The sequence below is a fragment of the Xenia sp. Carnegie-2017 genome, unplaced genomic scaffold (genome assembly GCF_021976095.1).
Source record: "Xenia sp. Carnegie-2017 unplaced genomic scaffold, XeniaSp_v1 HiC_scaffold_23, whole genome shotgun sequence".
Taxonomy (NCBI): domain Eukaryota; kingdom Metazoa; phylum Cnidaria; class Anthozoa; order Malacalcyonacea; family Xeniidae; genus Xenia; species Xenia sp. Carnegie-2017.
The window spans coordinates 11,601,090-11,627,745 of NW_025813486.1; the positions used below are offsets into that span (position 1 = coordinate 11,601,090).

Consider the following 26,656-nt stretch of genomic DNA (forward strand, 5'->3'; position numbering starts at 1 on the left):
CTTTTAATCCTAAATCATCACATTTGCGTATAGAGAAGTGATGCGCTTCAAATTGTAAAAAATATTACAATGAATAAGCTCCAGCAAATATCTATCTGACCTATAATTATAGGATAGATATGCCGTCGCATGCTCAATTCTCTTCGTATAGCTTCAAGTTGTGTCGAAGATAAAATGCTATAGAACAATTTCAAATTTTAGATTAGCTACTGACAAACCATTTCTTTTGTATAATAATACTGCTATATTTTATTTCAATACTAGGACTATATTCATTGTCTTGTATGGCAGAATTAGAACAAGGTCAAACAAACACTTCAAAAACATCGAATAACGTCAAATTTCAAACTTTGATTTAAATTCAATCTAACGCACACCAAGTTTGAGCATCGTTATTAAGCCTTAAACGTCATGACAAAAATGCGTACAAATTTAAAAAATTGAAATCTGTCGACCAAATGACGTCCGTGTTATATCATTTGAAGTATTGGTAGATATTGCGACCATAATTCAAATTAGTATTGACGTCGAAACAACGTTGTGTTTCAACTGGAAAAAAATAATTTGAGAATAATTACATTTTGACTGACGTCATTTGTACACGTAAGCGTTGCCATAAAAATGGAGTCAAGCAATAATTACTTGTATTGAAAGTACTGACAGTACCAAAGAGTTTGTCTTGAGCATCTCAGTTAGTTGTAAATTTTGTTCAAAAATGACGGCACAACTACAGGCGGTGTTTAATCAAAGGAGTTATAAGACTGCTGTGGCATATTCCAACAATAATGATTTACAAGTAAGTTATGGTAAGAAATTCATAGAAATAGCTGGCATTAAAAGTGGAAACAAAATCTTGGATATGGGTTGCGGAACGGGAGAGCTTACTTCATTTCTTTCAGAAATTGTTGGCAGAAATGGTCAAGTGGTCGGCGTAGATCCAGATGTCGGGCGTATTCAATATGCAAAGCAAAAGCATTTGAGCTTGCACGAAAACCTGGTATTTGAGAATGGCGATAGTTCTACTGATTTTCATCAACGAAACAAATCCTACTACGATGTTCATTTTAGCAATTTTGTTTTTCAATGGCTTTCTCCAGAAAGGAAGGAGGAGTATGCGAGAGTTGCCTTCGAGAGCTTAAAACATGGAGGAATAATTGCATTACAGAGTCATGAGGTAAATTCACAATTGCTTACAAAGGCAAACGAAATGATTTTTTGCAATCCTCATCTCGTACTTAAAAAGGAACATAAAGAAAATGAAAAGGCAGTTCCATTCTTTATCAAAAAGTTTGAGGTAGAAGGTCTTCTCAAGAAATGTGGTTTTGAAATTCTTTCAAGTGACTATCACACAGTCAACTACCAGCACAAGTCGATCTTGGATTTTCTCAATTACCATGTTGCCTCAGACTATCATGATGGCAAAATGATTTCAACGATTGGACTCAAACGTTTCAGCGAAATATTTGTAAATAACGACGGAAGTCTGGACTATATCGATCCCACAGCTTACCAGATTTTAGCACAAAAGATTTGATGTATTAACAAACAAGTGCTTATTCAGGTCTGTTATATGGCTCAATATATTTCGGTATATATAAGTACTGAACGCACTAGTGCAGTATTAAATGTTTTTAATGGATATTTAACCATACTATTGGAACAATAGGTTACCTTTATATGTGAAAATAGATTGCAAATTCTCATCTTTGTTAGTTAACTAACCACAACACTCATGTAAATTAGCTTAATGCTGACTGAGATTGTAGAGTGTATACTTATTTTTAACCATGTGTTGCCCATTAACGATCTTATTATGTGAATGTACAAAATTGTTTAAAGTCCGTAATAAACAAATCTTGATGATGAAATTGTGTATGAAGCGTATGTCTTTTCCTAATTTTGCCTGCTTATGAATGGCTTATTTAAATTACTTCCGTCTTTTGCTCGACATTATTCTCCCCCCACAAAATATTAAAGCAAAGTAATTTGTTTGAATATCTTTTTCTAAAATAACATTTAATCTAGGCGAGGAAATAATCATTCTATCATATGAATGAAAGTGCGAAAACAGATTCCCTAATTTTAGGTGTTTTTCATTGTTTAGAGTTTAAAAATCCTAATTTTACGACAAAATACTTGTATAGAAACTGTATTTCTGTTAAAGTTGCTTATTTCAAATTTTTGTACCCTTGCATGAATTAAGGTGCCACATGTCATTTGTACGTCATTTCCAGGAAACGAACCTGTTATGTTTGCCTGATAAAACACCTTTCACTGACCCTTTCCCAACTAGCCCAGATTCGATTTATATGTCCCAAATAATTATAAGAAATGTTTAATATATATTTAAACGTTAGATGTGAGTGAATATTTTATTGACCGAAAATATTGTAAACAGCTTATTGCAACGTGCTTTTCATCTCCAAATCTCCAACCTGAAAAATCTTTGAAATTTCTGAGAGAAATATAGCCCTGTAACTTTAAAGGCTTCATCACTGAATATTTGATGCTTCATTCTAGCATGCATTACTTATTTTAGCATTCAAACAACACTCTACTAAAAGCCATATCTGATAAAGATATGACATGATTTAACCAATAAGTTATTTAGCACTCATTGGATTTTATAGTTAGAAGTTATACATCTACAGTGCGTCATCATCAATCTTACTATCAATATTCACATGAACAAAACTTTATGGCCATCCTGTATTACATGTTTGTGAATTGACATTTCATCAAACATCTAAACACACACAACCTTGTTGCCATCTTTCTTTGGTACTTGAACTTTAATTTCAAAGTATTCAAGACATCATTAGTGAATCCATTGTCTCCATACATAAAATTATACCATGATCACATAACTCTTCCATAGGGAAGGTAATAAATCATTTATCTTTCTCTTTAACCTAAAATTTTTTCGAAAGACTCTGCCTGGTCAATAACATTTTCCAATTGTCTTTAAGGTCATGCATGAATAAATGTTGGTAGTGAACAATGTTCCAGATACACTTTGCAAACTGACCTTCTCTTCCTTTTGTCAGCAAATACATCAGAACAAACTCTGCACACACTGTAAATTTTGGGGGGTAAAAATTACCCTTAAAGTTAGGAGTTAAATGAGTGCCACAGAATGTCCCGGTTTTGAAGGGTAACATTTTATGGGGGTAATATTTATTTAAGGGTAAAATTTACGGTGGTTATATTTAGTTAGGGGTAAAGTCTATTCAGGGGTGAAATTTATCAAGGGGTAAAATTTATAGGGGTAAATTTTAAAGGGGTAATTTTGATGGACATGCAATTTCCCCATAAATTTAGGGTAAAAAGTAATTACAAAGAATGCTGTACTTTTAGGGCACAAATACGGGAGGTAGTGCTTCAATGGGGTTAAAACGAACTCTGAATCTATAATAAGAATAAATTAAAATAGATTAAAAACAATCTCATTATTTCAACAGAAAATGGAATGGGCGTAGCTATCTCGAGAATGGAGTGAAGGGTGGCAAATATTAAAAATGCGTGTTATTATAAAAAAGATTTGATTCAAGAAAAAGTAACGAGATTCAACATGCAAACATAAATACTCTACTATTGATAGAGTATTGGCAAACATAAGTACTCTACCATTGGCAGAACATTGATAATTGGGAGGGAGGGGTAAATTAATATATTCAAATGTTATAATTCCTGAAACGAATTGATTTCAATGTAAAGTAGAACGGGCACGAATGAATAATAGCGCCCCCCAATTCTCATTACTCAGCCACCCTTGAGTATTCCCCTCAGCAATTGAGCTAGATACGCCAACAAAAAACATGCGTACACCGTAACAGAAAAAATGGTCTACATGTCCAGAGTAATGCCTTAAATGTCCACTTAATGCTTACTTTAAACTGGCAAGAGCTTTAATGAATTTTTGCAAGCTAATTCTATTGGTAGCAGTGTACTGCAACTCAACAAAAACGGAATCAATAAAAAGAAATACATACTTATGATCTTGTGGATAAGCTATAGAAAATACATAGTATGTTGCATAGAGCGTAAAAAGGACTGTGTCTAAAAAAATGAAGTTTCGTCAACGAGTTGTCGTCCTTCGACGCACATTTGTGCCGGTCAGGTTTCAGTATGTTTTTACCAATAACCAAAACTCGTGGATACGTGGTGCGGGTTATATCGACACAAGCGTTGCATGCAATTCACTAAGAAGTCTTTATCATTGCTTACCGACAGCATTTCCATCAGGCTGTTTTCAGACGTTTTCTTGGTTAGCAAATAGACTAACAGCATCACTCAACATGTTGTTTCAAAGTCTGTTTAAAAGTTAACACAACTTAGGATTTATAAAATATTATATTTTCATTAAATATTGTGACAATATATTTGCTGCGCGGAAGCATATAGTGATGACAGTGTCATCCCTACACCTTGTAATTTATAACACTCTGTAATATATAACACTCTGTACTACGATATTGGTTCTACAATTACAAAGTTTCATTATCGTAAAGAAAATATAACCAATTTTTCAAAAGTTTGAAACGTCTTAAAAGTAAGGGCGAGTGTTTAAAATTTAGGTGAGTGTCCTAAAAGTAAGAGTGATTGTTTAAAAGTTAGGATGAGTGTCCTAAAGTTAGGGTGAGTGCCTTAAAGTAAGAGTGAGTTTTTAAAAGTTAGGGCGAGTGTCTTAAAGTAAGAGTGAGTTTTTAAAAGTTAGGGTGAGTGACTTAAAAGTTAGGGTGAGTGACTTAAAAGTTAGGCTGAGTGTCCTAAAAGTGAGGGTGAGTGCCTTAAAAGTTATTGTGAGTGTCCTAAAAGTAATAGTGAGTGTCGTAAAAGTTAGGGTGAGTGTCATAAAAATGACGGTGAGTGTGTTAAATGTTAGGGTGAGTGTCTTATAATACAACAAGCTATATATCAGTGTTTATTATTGTTTAAATGTAGTAATCAATTGCATGAAGGCAATTGAAATATTAACATCGGTTATCTAACCGCTTCTGCAGTTCTTTCTTGTAACAATCTGGTACAATGTATCGTCCACCAAATTTACACTTCCATCTTCGTTGCCAAAACGTGCCATAAATTCTTTTCTCACTGTAGGACATGCTTGTGGCATGATAATCAAAAGCGCTAAAAAGTTGAGAAAATCGTCTAGTGTTTCGTATCGTTGTTTTCCAATATCATAATCACTTGAAATGATTACAAAGCCCATTTCTTCAATAAGAGATGTTGTTTCATCTTTAGATATAAAAAATTGAATCAGTTTCTTATCATTGATATAAGTCAAAGCGTTCTGTTTCTTTGAGATTAAATATTCTGCAAATAGAGCTATTTCCGGATAGCCTTCGTGACTCTTGAGAGCTATTTGGCCATTTGGTTTTAGACATTCGAAAGCCGTTTGCGAAAACTCTTTCTTTTCATCCAATGTAAGCCATTGAAAGGAAAAATTGCTGAAATGGGCATCGTAGAAGGATTTGTTTGGCTGTACAAATTTACTTGAACTGTCGCCAATTTCAAATGAAACGTTTTCATTCACGTTACAATTGTGTTGATTGGCGTAGTGAATTCCATCTATGTCTGGATCAACACCAACCACTCGATCTTGTTTTCCTACAATCTCCCCAATAAACGAGGTCAGCTCTCCCGTTCCGCAACCCATATCCAAAATTTTATCACCTTGTTTAATGCCAACTTTTGCTGCGAGCTTTTTGCCATAATGTAGTTGAAAATTGTTTATTTTAGAGTACCTTGCAGCAGCCCAATAAATTTGTTTGTCGAGCGCTGTTTCTAGTGATGTTATCATTATTTGGAAAACAATCTACAACTCACTGAGATAGTCCAAATAAGTACGAGCAACGTGTCTTATCTACATAAGACACTGTAACTTTGATTTTAAAAAAGTCATCGGCTTACAGAACTTTTGTTGAAACGTCACGTGTACTCATTACGTCATAATACATGTAAACACTAGCTCCAGTAATTTTTCTTTAATAGATATACGTTGTTGTCTTGACGTCAATGTAAAGTGGACTTTAGGTTACATCGTCGATAAACCTCAAAAAAGATTTACGTCATTTTCACGTCATTTTCTCGACAGTATATTAATTTGTTGAATTTTGCGAAATTTGAATACGTAGTTTTGATGTTTGTTAAAGAGAGTGATAATGCTTAAAACTGTTATCTAAGAGATGAAAATCAGTGGAATAAATTGTAACATATTTTCATACAACAAATCAATTGGTCTTGCGCAAGAATTTGTCTTACGCTTTTAGCAAAGATTATGAGCACCTCTGTTTCTATAATTACCCGTCTTAATGATACATCGATTTTATTGACATATGAAAATGTAGACGTTTTTCGACGTTTTCACATATTGGTGAAATGAATTGCTTGATTCATGATTAAGAATTCTCTTGATGATAAGTTGATGGGACTAAAACAACAACTATGAGAACAACACATTATACATCGCTAGAAATGTATTTTTGTTACGTCAGTTAACATACATCAAATTTGACTGCTGCAATGTATTTATTACCTACATTTAAACATTGTACTACATTACGCAATTACGCAGTGTATCAAATGTATCAGCTAATTTAGAAATACACTGTAGAGTGATATAAGATTAGGGAATTCATTTCTTCGTTGGCTTGCCATAGTAGTATAAAAGTCATATAAATAATGGTATGCAGTTGTTTATTCTTATTCCCCAATATTAAAGTTCTCAAATTTTTCTGTTTTTGTTTAAGAGAAAAAACGGTGGTGTTAAAAAACGGGAAGGCATTCGACATGATTTACTTCAGCTAAGTAACAAATGTTATGACCATATATTAGTGTATGTTTAAAGTTTAATAAATGGCATACAATTGCTTTTAAACATCTGTTTTGTTTGCTTTGTGTTTGTCTTGTTGGATATCTTTTAATATTTATATTTCAACGCTCTTTGAGCATCAATTCGAAGAGGCTGTTTTTAAACGTTTACTTTTAGGGGAAGTTTGAAATATATGCAATCGAAATCAATTCAGTCTTAACAGCATATAGCAATCGATGATTCATCCATATTTAATTGATTAAGATGATTATCATGCTCAAGTGCTTAATTGGTTTGCTTATGGTCAAAATATTGGAGCTAAATTACAATATATAAACAAAACATAGCGTCATGAATTCTTACTTGACAGATTGACATCACATGAGACAATAGACCTTTTCAAGGTTATCGCAGCCATATTGCAGGGTGCAAAACATTGGGCCGAGCGCGGTCACGCATGGCGTCCATATAAATTACTAATAAATGCGCAAAATTTACCCTTATACATATTGGCCATTTCTTTCAAATATATTTCTCAGACTCATCCATTTTAATAGTCGAATTGTTATTTGCGGTGTTTTATACATGTGAGTCCAATTTTGTGGTAATCAAAAAGCGGAAAGTTAAAGAAAACATTTGTTTTCTTTGAACAACTTGACCGTCGTTTGAGCGATGTTCTTGAGTTCGGAACACACGTACATGTCTACAGCAAAGTCCAGCAAGTATCACGAGGAACTATTCTACGGCAAACTGTTATTAGTATTTCCAATTATTTGTAAAGTGACATTGCTATTTTAATTATTATGTATGGCGACTTAACAGCCAGAAGAAAAAATAGCCAAGTATTCAAATACACACTTAAAACTGTTAGTCGATGGCAGGCCGGTGTGAAACCTTACATCATACTCTCTCGTCAACTGTTCAAATTCCAAAGGGACAGGGAGTAAAGATGCCTTAGATTTTGCTGGATTTCCATCAAAACTTGAATCAGAATCCTCGGTGTCATAGGCTTGATGAGGACGCTTTGATGTCGTCTATGTTTCTCTTCCTTTACGTTTAAGCGGAGTCCACGATTGCTCGTACTCTGATAGCGTAATAAAAACCGAAGGATAATCCGTTCCGCAGTTATTTGGGGTTCTTCTTCCCAAGGGAAAATAATTTGAGCAAACTAAAGTACCTTGTGCACCAGGCTTTGGGTTAAAGTCATCGGCTCTGCTGTTTGCAATTTGTTTTCGCCAAATTTCAGCAAGTGCTTGATCTTTGGGCCACTTTTGAAAACTAACTTTCTACGTGAGACCTCTTAACTTGATAATCAGGCTAGCGTTTATCATTATCGCAATATCCAACTGCACAACGCGCATTTTTTACCATTTCGGCTATGACTGCTCACGGCTACTTGGCTAGTTTAGGGTTTAGTTCGTTTGACTTGGCTTATGAGTTCCGCACATTTGCGAACTCAAGAACATCGCTCAAATGACGGTCAAGTTGTTCAAAGAAAACAATGTTTTTTTTAACTTTCCGCTTTTTGATTACCAAAAAATTGGACCCACATGTATAAAAAATCGCAAATAATAATTCGACTATTAAAATAGACGAGTTTGAAAGTATTTTTGAAAGAAATGGCCATTATGTATAGGGGTAATTTTTGCGCATTTATTAGTAATTTATATGGACGCCATGAGTGACCACGCGCTCGGCACAATGCTTTTGCACCCCCTGCAATATGGCTGCGATAACGGATAACCTTGAAAAGGTCTATTATTCCAATGTCGACTTTTCTGCGTCATATAGCGTCATTCATCCTACGTCGTTTCCAATTGCGTTTTCAAAACCTTTTCTGGTGTACGCGTTTATTTACATTTCAAACATAAATAGTTCTTTGGAAAACATAAGTTTTTTTTTGTTATGAGTTTTGTGAGCCCAAATAAGTCCGTCTGAAGCAATGAGCTTTGACTGACCTTATAACATTGACAAATTTAATTGAAAGAGACTTTATTTCTTATGCTCTAAAGTTGATGCCGTATGTCTTTATTCAAGAAATGGTTTTGAAATCATCAAAAGTTATAACAGCATGTACACACTGGACGATTTTCTTGACTGTCTCAATGTTTCTTGTTATCATGCCACCATTATGATTATAATAACTGATGAACAAGTCTCGATTACATTATCCGAGCGGCTTCGTTGCTAGTAAATTTATTATTTTAATTAGCTGGCGAAGACAACTACTATGTTGCAATATGGTCATAAATTACATAAACTTGTAATCTAAGCTGGGAAATTCACAAAAGTTAATGACAAAAGTGAAATACATACATTTGTTATTGATGATATTCAGCACTCAGCAGGGCAATTTATTATAGTATTGGAAAAATAACGTCACAATTGTATTGACAAAACATGAATGTTAAGTAGGCCAGCTGTACTGCAGTAATTTATTTTGACGTAGTCTGGATCCGTCATTGCTCGGTGTCGGCCTGTGACGTTTAGAAAATGTCAAAATTGCTCAAAACTAATAAAATGAAACTTACGTCAGATAATGGTTGGACATCAAATGACGTAGTAAACTCAATGTTGAAACAATCACACCATGTTTCTCTTTTATAGGTGATTATTCTTGACGCTCTGTTTTGCATCTTTTGTAGTTTACCCGCAAATGTTGGTATAAGTTCGTTCTTTAGAAAACGTATCCCATACGTTGCCATTTTAGTCAATGAATTGTAAAACCTTTGCGCCGTATGATTAAAAGCAGTGTTGGGATCTTTACTGCTCGCACTTATGCACAATAGGCAAATAGTATTTAAGTTATGAGTAAGCACAGTTTCAATTGACTACGGTGATAAATTCGTCCGTATTTTTTGACTGAATTCGACCCGTACTGAATTTAACAATAAAAGATGTCAAAACCATCTTGTTGAACTAACATTGAAACAGCGGTGGAGTCATGGCGCTGAAAGAATTTACGAGAGGCCAAGTAAATACAGGGCAGCCATTAAAACGCAGTTCTACGATTCGTTGCACTTACGTGTCTGTTTATATTATGTTTTCGTATTTAATGACGTGACACTATCTGTCATTCTTTGAAACTGTCACTTTTCTATTGACAAAGAATAAAACAAATTTAATAATTTTAAATGATAAATAAAATGATCGATCACTTCACAAATTCACAGTAAAATGGTAAAGAGATATCTAGCAATGAACTTTAACTGACCTTTTTATTCATAAATCATGACATTTGCATAAAGACATGTGTACATTTTACAACTTCACACTGTAGAAAATATTACAATAAATAAGTTGTAGCAAACAATTTATCTGACCTACCATCGGATGGATATGCCATCGCATGCAAAATTCTCTCCGACTACCTTCAAGTTGTGTCGAAGATAAAATGCTACAACAATTTCAAATTTTAAATGAGTTACTAACAAACCATTTCTCTTGTGCTAGTAACGTTTTATAATAATACTGCTACATTTTATTTCAAAACTACGACTATAGTCATTGTCTTGTATGGGAGACCTATAACAAGGTCAAATAAAAATGACAAAAACATCAAATAACGTCAAATTTCAAACTTTGATTTAAATTCAATCTAATGCCTACAAAGCTTAAGCATTGTTGTTAAGCCTTAAACGTCATAAAAAAAATGCGTACAAATTTAAAAAATTGAAAACTGTCGACCAAATGACGTCTGTATTATATCATTTGAATAATGGTGAACATTGCAACCATAATTCAAATTAGTATTGACGACGTAACAACGTTGTGTTTTAACTGGAAAATATATTTTGAGATTATTTTATTTTGACTGACGTCATTTGTACACGTAAGCGTTGCCATAAAAATCGAGCCGTGCCAGAATTACTTGCATTGAAAGTACAACAGTGTTCATCTTGACCATCTCAGTGAGTTGTAAATTTTATTTAAAAATGACAGCACAACTACAAGCGGTGTTTAATCAACGAAGTTATAAGACTGCAGTGGCATATTCCATCAATAATGATTTACAAGTAAGTAATGGAAAGAAATTCATAGAAATAGCTGGTGTTCAAAATGGAGACAAAATCTTAGATATGGGATGCGGAACGGGAGAGCTCACTTCATTTCTTGCAGAAATTGTTGGTAGAGATGGTCAAGTGGTCGGCGTAGATCCAGACATCGGGCGTATTGAATATGCAAAGCAAAAGCATTTGAGCTTGCACGAAAACCTGGTATTTGAGAATGGCGATAGTTCTACTGAGTTTCATCAACGAAGCAAATCCTACTACGATGTTCATTTTAGCAGTTTTGTTTTCCAATGGCTTTCTCCAGAAAGGAAGGAGGAGTATGCGAGAGTTGCCTTCGAGAGTTTAAAACATGGAGGAATAATTGCACTACAGAGTCATGAGGTAGATCCACAATTAATTACAAAGGCAAACGAAATGATTTTTTGCACTCCTAATCTCGTACTTAAAAAGAAACACAAAGAAAATGAAAAGGCAGTTCCATTCTTTATCAAAAAGTTTGAGGTAGAAGGTCTTCTCAAGAAATGTGGTTTTGAAATTCTTTCAAGTGACTATCACACAGTCAATTACCAGCACAAGTCGATCTTGGATTTTCTCAACTACCTTGTTGCCTCAGACTATCATGATGGCAAAGTAATTTCACCGATTGGGCTGGAAAGTTTCAGCGAAATATTTGTAAATAACGACGGAAGTGTGGACTATGTCGATCCCACAGCTTACCAGATTTTAGCACAAAAGATTTGATGTATTAACAAACAAGTGCTTATTCAGGTCTGTTATATGGCTCAATATATTTCAGCATATATAAGTACTGAACGCACTAGTGTAGTATTAAATGTTTTTAATGGGCATTTAGCCATATTATTAGAACGATAATTTACTTTTTTATGTGAAAATATATTGCTAATTCACATCCTTGTTAGTTAACTAACCACAACACTCATGTAAATTAGCTTAATGCTGACTGAGACTGTAGCATGTATATTATTTTTAACCATAACCAGCGTATGCCTTTTCCTAATTTTGCCTTCTTATGGATGGCTTATTTAAAATGCTTCTGTCTTTTGCTCGACATTATTCTCGCCTTACAAACTATTAAAGCAAAGTGATTTGTTTCAAAATCATTTTCTTTATTAATATTTAATCTAGGCGAGGAAATAATGATTCTATCATATGAATGAAAGTGCGAAAACAGTTCTCTAATTTTAGGTGTTTTTCTTTGTTTAGAGTGTAAAAATCCATAGTTTTACGATAAAATACTTGTATAGAAACTGTATTTCTGTTAAAGTTGATTGTTTTAAATTTTGTACCCTTGCATGAATAAAGATGCCACATGTCATTTGTACGTCATTTTAGGAAACGAACCTGTTATGTTTGCCTGATAAAACACCTTTCACTAAGCCTTTCCCAACTAGCCCAGATTTGATTTATATGTCCCAAATAAATATAAGAAATGTTTAATATATATTTACACGTTAGATGTGAGTGAATATTTTATTGACCGAAAATATTGTAAACAGCTTATTGCAACTTGCTTTTCATCTCCAAATCTCCATCCTGAAAAATCTTTGAAATTTCTGAGAGAAATGACATAATTGTGTGAAATTCCCCTGGTCTTACTACAAAATAAATAAAGAAAACTTCACTCTTCTACCTTACAAATCTGGTTTTAGCATACACTGCTTCGTTAAAAAGCAGTGTTACGTATTGTAGCTGCAATTTGTCGGCAATTTCCTCTTTCTTTTGAGAATTACGTTGATTCTTGAATACTATGTTGGAGGTGCCGTTAATGATAGAAAGATAACCGATTCAAGAAACGTCTGGTATGTTATCTTGGCATATTGAAGTGTTGACACTTGTCCAACCGACATGGGCGTACGAGCCTCCTCTTGTTGGGAGGCACCCCCCTTATTTGCCATATTGCAGTTAAGATACTTTTAACTACCCCAAACACTTTAATATTACGTCTTTATGCTGCATGATTTTCAAAAAAGCAAGATAAATATCAACTTTGGAAGCATAACGCCGCATTACACTCTAAAAACATCCTGGTTAAAAAATCCTGATTGAATGAAATTCAACCCCATTTGTTTATAATTTGCGCCATTAATGCTTTTACAAAACAAAAATAAAACAAACTTTTCGAGTGTCGCTAAACTTATTTAGAAAATTTGAGAAGATCCCAATAGTTGGAATACGATATTTAAATGCTGTCAATAGTTTAAGGGGTGGGGAAAACAACTAGTATATTGCATACAGCTCATGACAATATCCGAGTGATGAAAGCAAAGCACTAAGCTGGACAAACACCATTGATCTTAAATAATTAGTTGAGAATACGTACGTTTCTTTTGATCGTTTGATGATAGCTAACGAAATAACCCTGGGCGGATTCCGGGATTGGACGGCCACCTGAGATAAAAAATGAAGAAAACCCTGTCATCTGAGACCGAGAGCAACTGCTTCGTTAAGCTTTCATGAAATGAGGAAAGAAAAATGGCTGATCGAGAAGTACGAGAACAGCTCGACACTTTGAACTTAGGAAATACAGTTTTAGTGAAAAGTCATATTTTTATTGAATAAAGATTTAGATCAAAACCAGTGGTGAGAATTCTAAAGTATAAATATGTTTCCATCAGAATTAATAACATTAGTAGCTACATTCATCAACAGTACAGCTTTGATGGTGTTGAAATTTAAAAGTTAGCAAACAACCATGTGCTACAGTATTTAAAAATAATCAGTGTAATTCTAATCAGTGTATTTCTGAACAATTATGATTGTTGTACGTGTTCCAAGTTATTGCACATGAATCAAATACCAGTTCAAATCTTCTCAAGCACTCCGTTTTGTACCTGACAGTTATAAATTTACTCATGAAAATCTAAACAATAATTTTGGAATGATTGACCCCCAGAAAAATTGACAATTTTGGGAGACTTGTCACACAGCAAGAGCTGAATAATCGTTTCAAGTCTATGCTTAAGCCTTTATAAACTGTGATGGCAGACCTAAGAGAATTGTCCTCAAACTAACATTATCCATAAAGCCTGGTCATGATAAAGGTCTGAGAAGCTAGGAGAAGAAAAGTTAAATCAACAGGCACTTGACTATAAAACACAATAATATATTAAATATAAAATACATATATTAAATATGGTTTCACATAATATAATTTCATTACAATTCTAAAATACACTGTCTTCATGGTAAGTAGTGTTTGTCTTAATACTAGGTACAATCTCCAAAAGTACAACATTTTGTCTCAAAGCTATAAATGTTCATGACAATTTGTATAAGTTTTGAAATGTTCGACAACTTAAATAATTTACTATCTTTGTACACAAGTCACACAGGAAGAGCTGAATAATAGAGTCAACTTTACATGCTTGATTAAGTATAAACTGTGATTCCAGCAAGGGCAATGGAGGATTGATAACCGGGATGCCAAAATTCATATATTTTTGTTATGTAATCTCTAATGACAATTGATTTCAATAGAAACTAATACAGAAAAACAGGCATTTATAAATATTTGTTCTATCTTACTAGTTATTATTAATCCTTGGCCACCCTTGTATTCTAGACCTGTGAGGTACTTGGCCTGAAACTAGCTTCACCAGGCATCAGAACCTGATCATTATAGAGATCAGTGAAGCTAGTAGAACAGTTAACAACAAACATTGAAATTTAGGAAAATAACCTTCTGAATTAAATATACTTTCAACTCATATAATAAAGAATTTCCATGATTATAACTGATTATAACACCGTCTATTATTATCGTCAAACATCTTGTACTGACAAAAAGCAGCTTAGCTTATTCAAAGAATGCCATTTGGTACACGAAATTCAGTTGATGAGAAAATTATTGCCTGACTGTCGCCAAAATATGACATTGTTTACATCATTGATTATCACCAGCCATTTCACAGTATTATAGACTTAAATATAACTGTAATACCAAAATCTTCTCTGGAAGAATATGAAAAGCCAGAAGCTTCGAATTACAAGCAGATAAAACAAAGTCACACAGTAATACACGAAGGACAATAATCAACCAAACGATAATCGACAACAATGCTCCATGAACAGTCACATGACACGAGCGAGCACCCCTCGGTATTTGACGATAGGTAACGATTATCAAATTTTACTTCTCTTGTAAACTGTACCAGCAAGTACAACTACAAAGTTTCAGTCCCATCAAAAAAATTATGGGCAATTAGGTCGAAGTAAAACTTGAAGAATGGAATCTTTCCTGCTTGAAAGATGTTTTCGAAGGTAAGTAAATGCAGTGTCTATATTATTTAGTTCTTAGCTTAAGCTATATTATTTTGTTTTTGAGCTTTTTCTTCAAGAAACGGATGTTTTTCGAATTGCATTTTTTTAGAAAATATGATCGACGAGGAGGCATTTCTCATTTTAATGGAAGACACCTTGAAGGAGATGAAGATTCCTATTGGACCGCGAATCAAACTATTGAAAAAAATCAAATTTCAGGTATACCAATGCTATCTTAATTCTGAAGTTGACAGTTGAATCAGTACATTATTAGCCTACTTAGCAACGCCGTAGCAACCGTAATTTCAAAGACAGCACAAACGTCTAAAAGCATTTTTTTATAGTTTCATTCAAATATTGTTGTTTCAATGCCGATTTTCAAAGTGTTGATAGGTTTGTACGTACAAAGAAACATGATATGTCAATGGCTTTAGGTGTTTTACCACTTTTTATGAGATTCAAAACTACAAATTGCTTTGAGTAACATGATTTGAATGGTTAACAAACATGATTTGAACTCAAACCAACTCAATATTTTTTTCTTTGCCTGATAACATCATGACAAAAATTTTAAACAATCGTTTGCCAAAGTTCTCGAAATGACATCAGTGATGGTATGTAAAGTGGTGGCGGCAGGGGGGGCTACAGCCCTCGTTTGGGGAAAATTTGTGGATTTGTCGGGGAATGAATAACGAAAAAATGTAATTTCCAATGTAATTTCCAATGTCGATTATTGCCGATTTGGTTACTGTAGTGAACAAGTTCAACGCTAGGTTTCCCAAGTGTAGAACTGTTCTTTGAACAAGAAACAATCAAATCGAATGATTCACCGAAGTTATATCTTACTTGTGCATTATTAATATTGTCTCTATGTTTATAAATTATTCCTAATACACCACTGATTCCTTAAATACATGCAGTCAAAAAGAACTGCTCACCAGAAAAATAGTTTAACAGGGTAACATTGAGATAAAGTTGCAAAACATAAGAAACATAAGATTTAAGTTAAACAAAAAAAAAATAGTAATATATCTAATAACTAATGGATCCTCGTCTTACTTTGATTACAGCTTTGTATGTAGGTTTAAAAATATGTTCAATATGTTTATAAAGCTTTGATGGAGATAATTATTATTTGATTATTACTATCCAACATTACTAGAAAACCCAGAGCTTTCTCTTTACTTGTATAGCTTTGTTATAGCCAATCATATGTATATCCCTGGTTTGCATGCATGAATGTTTGTGCAACGGTGATTGGTGCGGATATTCATACATTCAGCTGTGTCAGACTGACTTCTTTTCAAATGAACTTTTTTAAAAAAAATCATTCGGGCACAATCAAATACATGAAAAAACAATACATCCCCTAAATTACCGTTCTAGTTGCGACTCTCAAAACCTGTCGAATACGTAGTGTTAATTTTTCATGTAGATGTAAATTATTATTTCCAAGCGCATTGTCACATTAGCCTGGTATTCAGCCCCCATAGAGGACCTTACCCACTCCATCGTGGAATTCCTGGCGCCACCCCTGGGTATATATGACTGATGACAACTAACAAATTTAATATCAATGAACGAAATAAAGCACCAGTTGTCTAATCAGTATTTCAGATGATCAAACGATTTCTTCCACTAATGTTCTGCTCTAAAAAACCTGAAATCTTTATCTGTCTGTGGACTGTGTGGAAGAAGGGCTGCTTTACTTTCCAATTAACATTAAATTACTACTGAATGACTTGGATTTTCCCTATTTTGAATAAGGAGCAATGTTTGATCAATGCGTTACAACTATTCATTGACACAGAATATAATTTCCTGACATATCTGCGTGTATTTTATGAGATATTAGACAGCTCTAGCAAGAGTACGACTGCGACTACGTGTACGAAGGTTGACCGTGTAAGGGAATGGCACGAGGAAGTTTGTTGTCGTTGTCGGCGTTGTCACTTCGTCAAAACTTTGCTTTAGCTATAAACAACAGAACGAGCTTTTCGATGTGAAAAACACCGCATTTGCGAGGCAACTACCGCTGTATTTGTCATAAATGATATCAACAAATCGTTAATATTGAAATACAGATATATATATGGAAATACGGAAATAATATTTGCCATTCGTACAAAGTGAGAAATTTAAAGAAATTTGTTCGCTTTTTCTTTCATCCAATTCGCCTAGAAACTTCGGTCGTAAGAGAGAACCGAACAATTTCTAAACAATGCCACTTATGCACTTAATCAACAGTACTAATTGACATATGTTGTCGTGAGTGAAGCATGCATTTGAGTATTATATTGAGGTCTTTGCATAAAATTTGACATCCATCGTGCGCCATTAGCGCCCATCTTACTGTCACATTGCTGTATACTTTCGAGTGCAAAACACGAATAAGCAAACGAAGTGACATATAACTAAAATATATAGCAAGTTTAATAACTTGAATGATAAATTTGTGCTTTAATTCATTTTAATACATAAAATTTTTGTTGCTATGATTTACAGAGCAACTACTCTTTTTGCAGCGCTTTCACACATTATAACTGTACAATTACACTTATTCAAAGTGCAATTACAGATAAACTGCACTCCAATCAACCAATCACAGTCGAGAAAAATCTTAAGAGAATGATTAGTTGTAATCTATTTTTTAACAAAATTCTAGAAGCATTGCTATAATTCAAATTGTGTAGAATTCTTGGAAAGTTAGACTAAATTAAATTGAACAATATAAACTTTCCATGATGCTATTTTTTATCCATTATAGGCATCTTCAAGTCCCGAGTTTACTTGCCAGCCAAAAGAAAACGAGGCAAAGCCGTCAGTAGCTGCAAATCAGTCTATATTTGAGAGCTGTGGGGCTCAAACTTTTCAACCGAGAAAGAAACCGAGGAATGATTTTGTAAGAATTAAGACGTGTAGAGCAATTAAACATCAAACACACTTTTTTATCTTTTTCTTTTTTTAAAGAATATCAAATCGATTTTGGAGGAGTCCGAAGTTGGTGTTCAAGTCATTTGCGAACTGGATACGGATAAATTAAGCAGAAAAAGCAGAGTCAAGATGGTTCAGGTACTAGTAGCTTACATAATTAATCAGTTTGAAGAAAGATTTGTGAAAATATGAAAGACTAAATTCACCACTTTTACTGCAACATGCAAGTCTACCTATGATGTCATCATAACAGTCAATAATCGTGAAAATCGAAAATCAAAGAGTTGTGCAAATTAACACAATAGTAAAATGAGATTTTAGCAATGAAGTATTGTGTTTTAGAAACATGTAAATATTTATACTTTTTAGAAAAAGGTAAATTTTTTAGAGGAAATAAGCAAAATGTTTCTATGAAATTATTATAATGTAAGACTGAAAATCCAAAATTTGACATTGCTTACATTTTCAATGACATCATGAGTACACATGCACGCTACCGTAAAATTTCTGAATTGTTCAACATCTATGTTAAAATTTAAATAATTCTAAAATACAGTCCTCATGCAGACATCAAAATCCAAATGGCAAAGGCAGTGGTAGAGCAGTTTCCTTTCCTTAAAGACGAAGAGGGTCAAGGATATGTATGTTTCTCATTACGTTTAACTTTTGATTTGGAATCAACTGATGTATTTTACAAATGTTTGTTTCTTTCTTGTACGTGATCGTTTTTTCAATTTTTAGGAAGCTTGGTACAATTTTTATGCTCTTTCTCATAACATTTCTAAGAACGGCTTCGACATGTTATGAGAAAGAGCATAAAGCACCGTAAGACTGAACAAAAATTTGGGTTAACTTCAACTTCTCTAAAACACTTGGCATGATCACTACCAGGTTAAATTCGTCAATTACGAAGATATTAGAAGTTTATTTGATGGTGCTTGTAGAAAATTTTTTTCTTAAAGTCAGTCAGTCTTAAATAAATCAGACATCGGGGAGCCTATCTCCACCCTAAAAAGTTATGCGCAAAAGGCCGTCTTAAATCGATCAGAATCGATTAGAAAAACGCCACAACTTACAATACGAGTGGTTATGAAAGAATACCCACGTCTTTTTGATGTCCCTGGCATGGTAATAAAAAATTCTTAAACGTTTTTTACTTATACATGATCTTGTACGGCTAACCAAATGTTTTTCAAAAATTTATACAGGTTGAAATAGACTTTGCAACATTGTATCCAGATGTCGCGGATAATCTTTTTTTGCGATTTACACCAGAAACAGTGGAGAAAATAATTTGTTACGCAGATACACAAACAGAAAAATGGACAAAATACTTGAATATTGCAACAAGAAACCTGAATTCCGGTAAAAAATTGCAAAAACGGTTACATGATGCATGAAACATATGTGATACATGAAATACTTTCTTCATCTAAACTCTAAAAACACTGACTTTTATTTATAAACTACTTTATAGATGAAGAGAAAAGAAATGCTGCGATTGGTCTCCTTCCATGCGTTTTTCCTACTGGAAGAAAGAATAAAAAAAGGTGTACAACTGATGAAGCATTATGCGCTTTTTTCGATTGCCTACCGGTATCCATTAAAAATCTTTTCATAACTTATTCACAGTACCTAAATGTACAAACTGTGTCAAAAAAGCACAGGCGTCAATCCATTGTTAATTGAAGGGGACCATATTCTTATATTCTGTCATGCCAGGCTGATTTCTTTTTAAAGGGAAATTGTTTTGAAAAGAAATTAGACTGGCATATGAATATGGTTGTCCCCGCATAAAGCGGGATCGATGCCATTGCAAAAAAAGATTTAACAAAACCATTATTGATTTTTAGTACTTTATAGTATTGTCTTGTGCTGTTGGCAGTAAAATGTTTGAAAACATAAGTATTTTTCTGTGAGAAAGTTTTCCTTAAGTCCTATGAAACAGTGACAAAAATCAATTATTTAAAAAAAACCCAATTTAACCCCAAGTCAATACGTGCATGGACTGTTTTGCACAAAATACTAGATCATCACCATTTTTAAAACTTTCGGTACCAGATCTGCTAGAAAACAATAAAGTAGCAAAATCACTAAAAATTTGGCTTAGTTTTTGGGTTTTAATTTTTCTGAGCATTTCTTCCAAGAGTAGATGTATATTGTCACTTTTAGATACACCATATAAGCAGTCGCATAATCAAACTCGCGTATTTGATGTAAAGTCTCAAGTTTACTGCTTAATTATTTTTAGGTCGGTACAAACATACCTAAATATTTAGAAACAGCCTCAAGATGGGCGTTTGTTTTAGCAATTGGTAGTCGATGCAGCCCAACGCAAGTGTCCGTTATGATCGAAAGCCAGGACTCGGAGCAGCCTAATCTTGCGAGGGCAATTAATTACCCATGGCAGAGCTGTTCGTCGTGGGAGTTTATACAAAAGTTTTTTATGGCATCGAGGACCAGGGAAAACAGAAGACTACAACTGCTGTTGCTGCAATGAGAGCAGCATTAAAGTAATCAGATCATTGACGCTGAAAATATATTGATATAAATCTAAACTTCTCCAGCTATTGCATGTACCTGTTGTTAATATACATGATACTTGTCTATCTTCTGTTTGTAGTTTTTACTAAATGTAAGTTGTGTCCGTGCAATGTTTTCTTCTTAAATAAATATACTTTTTGAGCCTAAATATACTTTCTCAATAAATCACTAAAAATCGCCCAGGAATTTAACAAGGCAACTAGTTATTTTTAACTGGGATAAGAGTTAAAATTTTAACACTAGGTCGTGGTTGAATTTAACCAGAATAAGGGTTAATTAATTTAACCCCGATTCCTTGTTAAAATAACCAGGATTGCGTTGGTCCCATTTGGAATATTTTCCTGGTTAAGATTTAACCCAACCCTGGTTATTTTTAACCAGGATGTTTTTAGAGTGTAACCCAAGGAATTTCATTTAACCTTAGGAATTTCAAATGTCAATTAATTCCTTTCTTGTTCTTCTCTTCCACATAACTCTATTCAATTTAGGACGTTAAGCATTTTACAAATTGCCCGAACGACACATGGTGTTAAGCCCGAATGGCTAAGCTATGGGTGAGGGGGGCTTTGCCTTTGTGCCCTCTGTGCTAACCAAGCCCGTACGCCAATAATCTCCGGCGAGAAAATTCTTATCTGTGAGAGTCATCTTAATCAACACACAGGCTAAACCAAGTTTTCGTGCTATTTTTGTCGAGGGTGTCGCTACAGTTGATATATCTTTTATTCTGCCGAGATGTGAAAAATGTGGCATTTTTCTGTTTAATTGTAAAGGACATGATATCTGTTTCTGAGAGTTGCAAGGTACGCTATGACTTACTAATGTCTACAGACGAATTTGATGCGCAATGACTCTCCACGTTTATTTTCTGGTTCTAATGGCGTTGGTCACAAGTGTTTGTTCGTTATAATATCTTCCTGAAAATATATGCTGTCATACATTAAGTTAATCACTTCCTTTGCTACAATTTCTATTGGTATATTGTCAGACGTGTTCATGGTCAATTGTGCAAGAGGTGTGTCTAATGCCAAATGGCTCTGGCTAAAGATACGCAATGTCTCAGACCATTTAAGATTGAGATCAAACCAGAACATCCAGTAATTTGCATAAGGATATTGCAAGAGCTTAGGACTTTGGGGTTTGGGTTTTACCTTTGCTGCAGTTAAATCAAATCACCACAAATAGAAAACACTTTTATAGTGAGCTTATAGTCGATATCAACGTATCTTGCTTCATCAGGCTCATCAGAATAACCCTGTATCTACGCAATAAAATTGAAAACAAATGGAGATACCACTTTCTTGACGCTTTCACGCGTACATTCAGATGCCAGGAGAGGCAATTGTTTGTACCAGGAAACGCTGTTTCTCTTTATATTTTCTTGCAACTCAGTAAGTAAAGATGTCTCAGTGTTTTTCTCTGTAGATTCTTTCGTTTATGAGCCTTGTCTTTGTCAGTTCTTTGATCTGCCTCTTCCTAGTTGTGTGAATGTTCTGTACATTTCTTATCTGTTGCAATTTGCTTTTCATATGACAGTACCTTTTCTAAATCTTCTGTAAAGGCAATTTCACTATTGCAACGTCTTTTTGGTTTTTGAAATTTAAACTCAGGGTGTCTCTCTTGCATTCTTCGTTTCAAACGGAACGCTTTGTAATGAGACGCATTCCCATTCTTCATTTCCATGACCGTTTTGATAGTTCTTCTCAAAGCTTTCTCATGTAAAATATATTTTGATTTTCAATCACTTCTCATCTCACCCAGCAGCAAAAAGATTCAAATGACTTGCTGAATTTACATGGCGCACATGGCGTTTCTTGTTATGGGCTCGAGTGCCTTAAAAATGGGGTATATATTTCGTATACCACCTCTTGTGGTATTTCACTTCAAGTGCAATGCAATCTTTCTCCAATATGTGAAGGAGAATTCTTTGATCTTTTTGTCCTGCAGTTCTACGAAGTTTCTTACCGCCAAACTTGCTGAATTGACCAGGTGCTCTAATTTGCGTTTCTTGGTTGTCTATTGAGATTCAAACAAAATTTTACCTTTGTCAACGCCAATTTGTAGAGACTAGTTATTACGTAACAGGTGAAAAGGTAGTTTGTGTTGAATGATCAAAAAATTCAATAAAAATTAGCTGCCTCTAAACATTGATCAAACTATTATCACCTACCAGAACCAATGGTACAGCTCTGTACAGACAATTGTAGAATCAGATGTAAAAACATTAATGTAGACTTTGCATAAAAAATGATTGATTATATTTCAGAGTGAAAATTCATAACCAATATTTCATTTTTATGAAAGGTATATTAAATGGCCGTTCTATTTTATTTTGCTTAAACTCTGGATCTGTTCTCTTGCTTTCTCAGCTAGATCCGAGAGTCTGGAAATGTCGACGTTGAAAGCATCGGCTGTATCATTCACGCGTGTGAATCCATGTCAGGAAGTTAAACGAGCGTCTGCAATGCAGGTTTCTGCTCTCAAATTTCGGCAATGTCTGGTAATTTCTCTAATGTAGGTCACGTTCGGTGAACTATAGACCTAGTCACAGCATCTCACGGTTAAGCACGAAAACTGCAAACTTTGAGGCCTCAAAAGTCATAGAACTAGCGTGCACTCATTTCTGATTCACATGGCAATTTTGCTTATTAATTACTTTTTACCACGCAGTACCACTTTTCATTGAGCAAAAACCTATCAAGTTATAACGAATATTTAAATAATAAACTACATGCCAACAGCTGGCAATTGTCGATGATTTCCCAGGATCATTCAGTTCCCTCTACCAAAGGGAAAAGAAATGAACTTTTAATAACCTTACAACACTACTATTATCGATGATTTCCCAGGATTATTCAGTTCACTCTACCAAAGGGAAAAGAAATTAACTTTTAATAACCTTACAACATGCCTGAAATAGCACATTAGCATATATGGATGACTGATATTCCATTAATCTACAGCAAGTTATTTATACGATAAGCGAAAATGGTGCTCGAGAGCGTTAATTAACTACCCCGAGAATGAATCGAACTACTAACAATTACTCTATTTCTTGTGTGTCAATGGCGATGTATTTTGTAATACTTAAAATATTTTCATAAATTTGTGAACAAGACGAAGCTAAAACAAGACCAAATGAAAAATTTTACCCAACTTCGGAATAACGACGTAAAAAGTCCTTGCTGAGCTGTGATGACAAATGTTTTTTATCATTCGAAATTGATTTTATCAATTCATCTTCCAAAAAAAGACTTAAAGGCAAATCAAGGAATTTTTACCAACGTCGAAACAATGTCCATTTTCATAATTTCATTTTTTGCCGAACAAAAACAATTCATAAATTGTTCCTATATACGTATAAAGAAGCAAGTAAGACAAAATTTTTATGAAAGCATTAAATAGTGTCTTAAAATACATCTGTTATCATAACATTAATTTGTATGTATGATGATAACAGACTTAAGCCATGTGACACACAACGCGGTGACTTGATCTAACATGACGTGGAGAATGATGCTGAGACTTGATCTGGCACACAGAACAATTGTCTTAAAAACTCTCCGGATTATTACATTGAGCTCATTTTTTAAATATGATGGGAGATGCATGATTTTACCACTACAACACGCGCTAAAATTGTTTTATATGGTATTATAAAAGATAAAGCAAAATAAAGTATTGATTGGGATGAGCAAATGAGAGCCGTAAAGCATAATTAATAAAAGAATTGCGCCAATCTCATTCGTTTGGTTACAGATTGCTATATGATATTACGACACTGCACTTATTCAAAAGGACAGGTTTAGCTTTAAATAGGTTCTTCAAAGTTTAATTCTTAACTATTTATTTCACCGCCATGTTTGTTGTTGATATCAAGCACAATGTAAATGTCTCGAAAAGTCGCCAAAAAACAAAATTTACAAAACCTATAAATGACACCTAGAGAAACTGTGTATCGGAGACTAGGTCTCAGAAACAATAGTCTTGGAGAGCACATCGTATTTTAAATGCTTTAAACGTGATCAAGCCTGTCTGTAATTGACAAGTACTTTACGAGATTGTCTACATTTTATAAGAGGTCACAAGTCCACTTTCACGGAGCCTAAAAAATTCTTTTTATTAAATACAGCAGTTCTTCAAAGATATAACGTTTGTGTTTTACTCGATTATATCTTCATATTGCCAATTTCTTTCTATAAATGACAACACAATTAGAAATATTGCTCAAGAAACGAAGTTATAAGGCTGCTATGGCATATTCTAAAAGTAATGATTGTCAAATACGTTATGGTAATAAACTTTCAGAAAAAGCTGGCGTAAAACGAGGAGACAAAATCTTGGATATGGGTTGTGGAACAGGAGAGCTTACTTCATTTCTTGCGGAAATTGTCGGTAAAGACGGTCAAGTGGTCGGCGTCGATCCAGACTTTGGGCGAATTCAGTACGCAAAGCAAAAGCATTTAAGCTTGCACAACAACCTGGTATTTGATCATGTGACAGTTCAACCGACTTTTTTCAACGAAACAAATCCTACTACGATGTCCATTCTAGCAATTATGTTTTCCAATGGCTTTCTCCAGAGAGAAAAGAAGATTTTGGGAGAGTTGCCTTCGACAGCTTAAAGTATGGAGGAAAAATTGCAATTCTAAGTCATGAAAGCCATCCACATGTCACAAAACAGGCACAAGAAATAATTTTTGACAATCCTGATTTTTTTAAACATGACGATGTGGATGGCAATATACCTCATTTCTTTATAAAAAAACATGAAACAGAAGTTCTACTCATGAAATGTGGTTTTAAAATTCTTTCATGTGACTATCATCCGGTCATTTACAAGTTTACATCCATCATTGATTGTCTCAACTGCATTGCCACTTCTGAGTATCACGATGGCGAGATTTCATCGGATAAGATTGAAAAGCTGAGAGAAATGTGTGAAAATGACGATGGAAATGTGGTTTATGTCGATCCTACTAATTGCCAAATTGTAGCTCAGAAGATATGATGTAGCAGGAAAGAAGCCTTACTTTTCTAAAAACTTTTATCTTAGTTTACTTTTCTAAAAACTTTTATTTTTATACTATCTAACTACAATCTTTTTGTGTAAAACGGGGAAACATATTAATAAAATAAAATCAAATTATTATCCCAAGTGAAACAAAGCAAATCTTACACGTCACTCGAATATTTGCCATATGATCCACTATATTCGCTATCTAAACTATACGTATAGAATTTGGAGGACAAGCAAACATCATTACCGCTCAGTTAACTCTTTAAGAAACCGAGGGATTTTTAAAATATGTAATATTTATCTGTATTTCAATGGCAAAGCTAGGTAAAACTACAAGGCCTTTCTTATATGCTAAATTTTGAAAATTACATTCCTGTTCACTGATATTTTGTAAAGAAAACGATCTCCTGACCAACTCTGCTATTATAAGCTGACCACCAAAGGGGGTAGAAATTTACGGTTGACTATTGCCGGAAATTTTCATTAATTTAACCCAATTTGGCTGTACTATATTTTCAAGGAAATTATGCATGCTCTCAAATGTAAAGCATAAGTTTAATTTAGAACTTCATCCCTTTAGAACGTGGTCAGCACTCAAGTGGCTAAGGTTTTCCCTAATTGCAGGCTTTCTAAAGGAATATTTAAAAAAAAACTCTTGATTATGACTAAAACCTCAAGCGTTTCTTTCCTTGAGTTAGCTATATAATGTAAGACAGCAAAATACGAAAATTTTCTTGTTGATGAATCAAAGTGTTAATTTTCGAAAAAAAATAGAAATTACAAAACAAGAGAGCCATATTGAACAATGAAACGGATGTGGACCTTATGCGTAATGACCATTGAGTTCTATACTAACTGGAGCTGCAATCTAAAGCGCGGCTTCAGATATCTGATGTCGCCAACACAATGGAGGATTTGGTCGTTTGCTTCTGAGAATTACCGAAATTGACTGCTTTTCAGAAAATTTCACAATTTTTCACTTCCCCTAAAAAAAAGAGTGAGAAAAAAGTATGTGTATATTTGGTATTCGGTAAGCAATTTTTTGATAAAAAT

The 26,656-nt window shown here is 34.0% G+C and overlaps 4 protein-coding genes across 8 annotated transcripts; 3 read left to right on the top strand and 1 right to left on the bottom strand.

Annotated features, from left to right (window-relative positions):
- The first annotated feature begins 715 nt into the window (after window positions 1-715).
- On the top strand, window positions 716-1,534 carry LOC124449116 (ubiquinone/menaquinone biosynthesis C-methyltransferase UbiE-like). Its single transcript, XM_047000062.1, has one exon. The coding sequence runs from the start codon at window positions 716-718 to the stop codon at window positions 1,532-1,534; it is 819 nt and encodes a 272-aa protein (XP_046856018.1).
- Window positions 1,535-4,987: 3,453 nt separating this feature from the next.
- LOC124449117 (uncharacterized methyltransferase C70.08c-like) lies at window positions 4,988-5,803 on the bottom strand. The gene has a single exon (XM_047000063.1). It carries the CDS (start codon window positions 5,801-5,803, stop codon window positions 4,988-4,990), a length of 816 nt encoding a protein of 271 aa, XP_046856019.1.
- A 4,946-nt stretch (window positions 5,804-10,749) lies between these two features.
- On the top strand, window positions 10,750-11,568 carry LOC124449118 (ubiquinone/menaquinone biosynthesis C-methyltransferase UbiE-like). Its single transcript, XM_047000065.1, has one exon. It carries the CDS (start codon window positions 10,750-10,752, stop codon window positions 11,566-11,568), a length of 819 nt encoding a protein of 272 aa, XP_046856021.1.
- A 3,432-nt stretch (window positions 11,569-15,000) lies between these two features.
- Window positions 15,001-20,734, top strand: LOC124447806. Of its 5 annotated transcripts, none has more exons than XM_046998805.1 (10): window positions 15,001-15,108; window positions 15,218-15,327; window positions 17,876-18,010; window positions 18,079-18,180; window positions 18,599-18,683; window positions 18,784-18,933; window positions 19,005-19,170; window positions 19,251-19,407; window positions 19,520-19,638; window positions 20,294-20,734. In XM_046998805.1, the coding sequence occupies exons 6-10, from the start codon at window positions 18,920-18,922 to the stop codon at window positions 20,540-20,542; spliced, it is 705 nt and encodes a 234-aa protein (XP_046854761.1). In that variant the 5' UTR covers window positions 15,001-15,108; window positions 15,218-15,327; window positions 17,876-18,010; window positions 18,079-18,180; window positions 18,599-18,683; window positions 18,784-18,919; the 3' UTR covers window positions 20,543-20,734. The 5 variants fall into 5 exon arrangements, 4 of the variants coding, with proteins under 4 accessions (XP_046854761.1, XP_046854762.1, XP_046854763.1 ...); XM_046998806.1 differs by having other exon boundaries at window positions 18,610-18,683; XR_006948831.1 differs by having other exon boundaries at window positions 18,784-19,170; window positions 19,520-19,592.
- Window positions 20,735-26,656: the final 5,922 nt, after the last annotated feature.